The sequence below is a fragment of the Plasmodium inui genome (assembly GCF_000524495.1).
Source record: "Plasmodium inui San Antonio 1 unplaced genomic scaffold supercont1.15, whole genome shotgun sequence".
Lineage (NCBI taxonomy): Eukaryota > Apicomplexa > Aconoidasida > Haemosporida > Plasmodiidae > Plasmodium > Plasmodium inui.
Window position 1 is genome coordinate 425,284 of NW_008481849.1, and position 4,744 is coordinate 430,027.

Here is a 4,744-nt window from a genome sequence, read left to right on the forward strand (position 1 = left end):
TTTTTTTTTCTAGCCCAATTACTCCCATTTTGCGGCTTCCACTTTTCCGATCCCGCTTTGCCCTCTTTTATGCCTACGAGGGACACTACATCTCGAGGATAAACGCGAAAAACTGCATTCGAGTGGAGGCACAGCAGAGGATTTCTCAAGCTTCACTTGGGGGGGAAGACACTGGTGAGGGCTTTCCCCCATTAAGCGCGTCGAACTAGTGTACCGGGAGCTGAGCATACATAGCCCCTCACTCCGCTGCATACGTAGTTGCTAACTCTGCCAAGATACCACCTTCGAGGGGAGAAAAAAATGATAGAAATAATACTGAACGATCGACTGGGGAAGAAAATCCGCGTCAAGTGCAACCCGGATGACACCATCGGGGATCTGAAAAAGCTCGTGGCGGCACAAACAGGTAGGATCTTCTTCCTTCGCGTGCAGTGCTTATCGGTTGCATGGCACGCTCCCACTAGCGTAACTGTGTTGTGTAGCAGACTCTCTCCCGAGAACGTAATCACCGCTTGTCCCTTCGACAACCACCACCCCCCTGCAGGAACGAGGGCGGACAAAATACGAATACAAAAATGGTACACCATTTACAAGGACCACATCACTTTACAAGACTACGAAATTAAAGACGGGATGAGTCTCGAGCTATATTATAACTGACCCAGTTGAGATGAACCCACTGGAGCGCGACAAGCACAAATATGATAAGCCAAAGCCACAGAGAGAGAGGGACCCACCAAGCGTGAGCATGCACATGAGGTTTCGCCACATTTGTTCCCTCCCCCTCTCGGCTGTCCAAGTGGAACGAAAAATGATGGAACTGCTTTCGCGGTGTAACTATCCACAGAAGGGAAATCAAAATCTGGCACTTCGACAAAGAGGCGTTTTAGGAAAGTGCAGGAATTTCCTCCTACACTTATAAAAAATTACATCCGTGTGATGAGAACACGCCCGCCTGACAAGGCCCTATCGGAAAAACCAACCGATGCGGAAAATGGGATAATCAGTCGCAACGAATTTGATTATGCAGTTCTGTTTTAGCACCCGTTATTTTATTTTTTTTTCCTACGCAAAAGAATGTATAAATGGCTAATGTATCTTTTTTTTTTTTTTGCGATTAACGTGTATTTATATTTTTTTTAATTTTTCTTTTTTTTTGTCGTGATTCCTTCCCCACTCCCTATCACGCAACACTATTGTGTATGTGAATACAGAAACAGGGACATACCCCCCGAGTAGACCTTTCACTTAAAATATTCCATCACTTCATTTGATGATCCCTTTGGGGGATATTCTCAGGAAATTTTTATTCCTATACATATATGACGCCCATTTTGGTAAAAGCAAGAAGTGGGGAAATTTTCCGATCGCCTCTTTCTGGCATATGCTGTTCCTCGTGTGGGTACACTAAATTCCATCGCACTCTTTTGCGATTTTTTCTGCCCCTTTTTAAGAACGGCGGTAGAGGAAACTAGGGCTTGCTTAGTCACCCTCGGGAAGCAAGGCTCGTATTCCCATTCTGGGCAATTCCAAAGCGGTACGGATACCTGTACAATTTCCTATTTTGCCTACCTTCCTGTACCTCTTTGCAAATCACGTCGATCGGCGCAGAGAGAAAAAAAAGGGGGGGGTTGCCCCTTCTTTCCCCATAGACGTGTATCCTTTACCTGCACGTTTTTATGATGACTTTTTCCACGTTCTAGTTTTCTCCTCCCCTGGGTTGCTCCTTCCCCGGGTCCGTTCACCATTTTTACGCGACGTGTACGGTGGCTGCACTGATTTATGTATGCACAAAGTGTTCGCGAAAAATTGTAGGTATGGTATTTTCCGGTGCCTGTTGCAAGGTGGGGAAAAGTTCCTCGCCGAAAAAGTCACATCAGGAGGAGAGGAGTACGTACAGCTCGTACGGCACGTACAGAACGTACATCGTGTAGATGATAAGTGACGTCATTGAATCTACTCAGAAAAAAAAAAAAAAGGAGGAAACATACAAAAAGTTATCTACAGATGGGTACATAACAAGTGGATATTTTTTATTTTTTTTCTATGGCTTCCTCTTTCTGCATAATTCTGCCAACCCAAGTTTGTACGTACGGGAAGGAGCCTTCTTAGGGGCACGACAGAGCTAGTTTCGCCATCGCCACCCTGTTCACTCTCCCGAGGAGGCGAAACGCGCCCCTGGGAAGAAGCGCGGGGTACACAGATGCGCCCTTCGCCTGTAAAAAAGGGCGCTAAACATGGTACAGATTACCATTTGAAGGGAATATATACTTACACGGAGCGCTTTGAAGGGAAGAACCACCTTGCGCTGCCGCTGCGCATAATAATGCGAGACTTTTTCTCCCTGCCCCCCCCCCTTTGTGGGAAACCAAACGTAGCATTCTCCTTGGTTTAGGCCTATCTAAAATTACGGCGATATAAATCCTGATGGGTGTTTTGCGCGGAAGGGGGGAAATTTCAAAGGGGAGCTTTTTTAACACGAGTTCCCGCGGAAAGGTTATATGCATCTGCGGTGGCGCGGTGAAGTCTCCTTACCAGTTGTGCCTCTGTTCGGTTCAAGGAGCCTCCGCAGCGTAGTGTACCTCACTGTGTAATAGCGGACGTTCTGACGCAGCATTGTGGGTCACTCACCTCGACAGGAACACTTGTGAAGGTAGAGAAAAGAAGGGGCGAAAGGTATACACGGTAGGTAGGGTATATACAACCACCATCTACATTACCCTCGAGGAGATAATCAATAATAACGCTCCAAAAGTGGTATGCCAAGAAAGACATAAACACGTTTCAGTACAGCGCACCATACGCTCCCACCCCCCCCGGCGGGTCTCTCCAAAATGGGTAGAGGACTGACGAAGCTACTAGAAATCACCCTCTTCATCGGGGGGTTCCTCGTCATGTGGTACGTAACAGGGGAAAAAATATTCAGGAAGAAAAAACAGATAGTAAAAGAAAACATCCTTCTCATTTTGAGACACCTGTGTTTAGAAGTCTATAAAGTACTGAACGAGACATCCAAGACAACCAAAAGTGTGTATGACATGATAAAAAATGAACCCAACAGAAGCATAGAATTGAATAAGTTGGAAGAAGTGCTACTGAACAATGGGTACAAGCAGAGGATTGAAGACGTGGAGAAAGAAGTGTTACACAAATTTGATGTAACCGTGGAAGATTTCTACGATGAATTGAAAAACTACGAAAAAGATGAAGACGTACAGAAAGTTCTTAACTCTATTAAAAAAATGTACCATGAATCGCTGCTAGGAATACAGCCAAAGTTACCCTCCATAAATGAAAACATATCTCAAGAGGTTATATTAAATTTAACCAGTTTGATTTATAAAAAAAAGAGAAAAATCTATAAAGAAAAAATTGATTCTATGATTAAGAAAAATCAGGATTTTAACTTAAACACGACCTTCTCAAATTCGGAATTTTTCAACAAACTGCAAAAGTCAACAGAACATGTAGAAGAACAAGTCATCAAGGAAAATCAAGATTTGGTCCCCAATTTATTCACCTTTAAATATCTCGTGAACTACTACTCGGATGATATAAACTTTGTGCAGAGAAAAAAATACCTTGAATCGAAGCATGGAGAAAAAATGATTAAAATTTTGAAAGTGAAAAAAATTAAGAAAAAGAAAAAAATCACCAGAGATAACTTAAGTAACAGTAGCTTTAAGAGCACACCCAGTCAGAACTCACTCATCGATCAAACCAGCTCTGATAGAAACTGCTTTGTCATCCCACCCACGAAACAGGATGACATGGACAATCATGACCTGTTGTATCCCGCGGGTAGCGATGTCAGTGCTGGAAACAATCATAACGCCACTCCGCCCTACCTAGAGATGATTCCTTCTTACCACCACGTGGAGGAACTCTACATGGGACAGGATCAGCAGGAGCAGCAGCAGGAAAAATTCGAACCTACTGCTCCTCTAGAACAACACATAATCGATTTTGTGCAAAGTGCACAAAACATTGAGGAGGACCAGGAGAAGGGAGAAGAAGAAAAAGAAAAAGAAGAAAAAGGAAAAGAAAAAGAAAAAGAAGAAGAAAAAGAAGAAGAAAAAGAAGAAGAAAAAGAAGAAGAAAAAGAAGAAGAAAAAGAAGAAGAAAAAGCAGAAGAAAAAGAAGAAGAAAAAGAAGAAGAAAAAGAACAAGAAAAAGAAGAAAAAAAAGAAGAAGAAAAAGAAGAAGAAAAAGAAGAAGAAAAAGCAGAAGAAAAAGAAGAAGAAAAAGAAGAAGAAAAAGAACAAGAAAAAGAACAAGAAAAAGAAGAAGAAAAAGAAGAGGAACTAGAGGGGGGGGCACTACTGGGAGTAGTAACCCCCTCGGTTAATGAAGTGAGCCCCGAAAGCTCCCCACTCTCGGCTCAAACGGATGGCGGCCACGCCTCCATTCACGGAGAACTTGCTCATGATGAAGGGGACGATCTCCACGGGGATCACACAAAAATTGAAACAGATGCCCAACAGGACGATGCGAAAGATGGAGTGGGTTACCCATATGACGGAGCCAAAATGGAGAAGTCATCACAAATTAAGAAAATCAATCAGAATGGCACCCCGGATTTGAATGTGCAGCCAGAGGGGGAGGACGACAGGGCTTCGCCGGTCGGTCAGGGGGTGGATCCCTCTGCGCAGGTGGAGGAGAAGCAAGAAAGTCACGTGAAGGAAGCACAGCAAGAAGGCCACGTACAGGAAGCACAGCAAGAAGGCCACGTACAGGAAGCACA

At 43.9% G+C, this 4,744-nt stretch overlaps 2 protein-coding genes across 2 annotated transcripts in view; both read left to right on the forward strand.

Moving 5' to 3' along the window:
• Positions 1–300: 300 nt before the first annotated feature.
• C922_03559 (ubiquitin-like protein 5) lies at positions 301–660 on the forward strand (the record flags this gene model as incomplete). The annotated part of the gene is made up of 2 exons (XM_008819151.1): positions 301–406; positions 545–660. The coding sequence occupies 2 exons, from the start codon at positions 301–303 to the stop codon at positions 658–660; spliced, it is 222 nt and encodes a 73-aa protein (XP_008817373.1).
• A 2,174-nt stretch (positions 661–2,834) lies between these two features.
• The window catches only part of C922_03560 (hypothetical protein), a gene marked incomplete at both ends in the record, with an annotated part of 2,831 nt that continues 921 nt past the window's right edge, over positions 2,835–4,744 (forward strand). The window contains one exon of the mRNA XM_008819152.1: positions 2,835–4,703. Coding sequence (XP_008817374.1) covers positions 2,835–4,703 — 1,869 coding nt within the window. The remainder of the gene's footprint in view (positions 4,704–4,744) is intronic.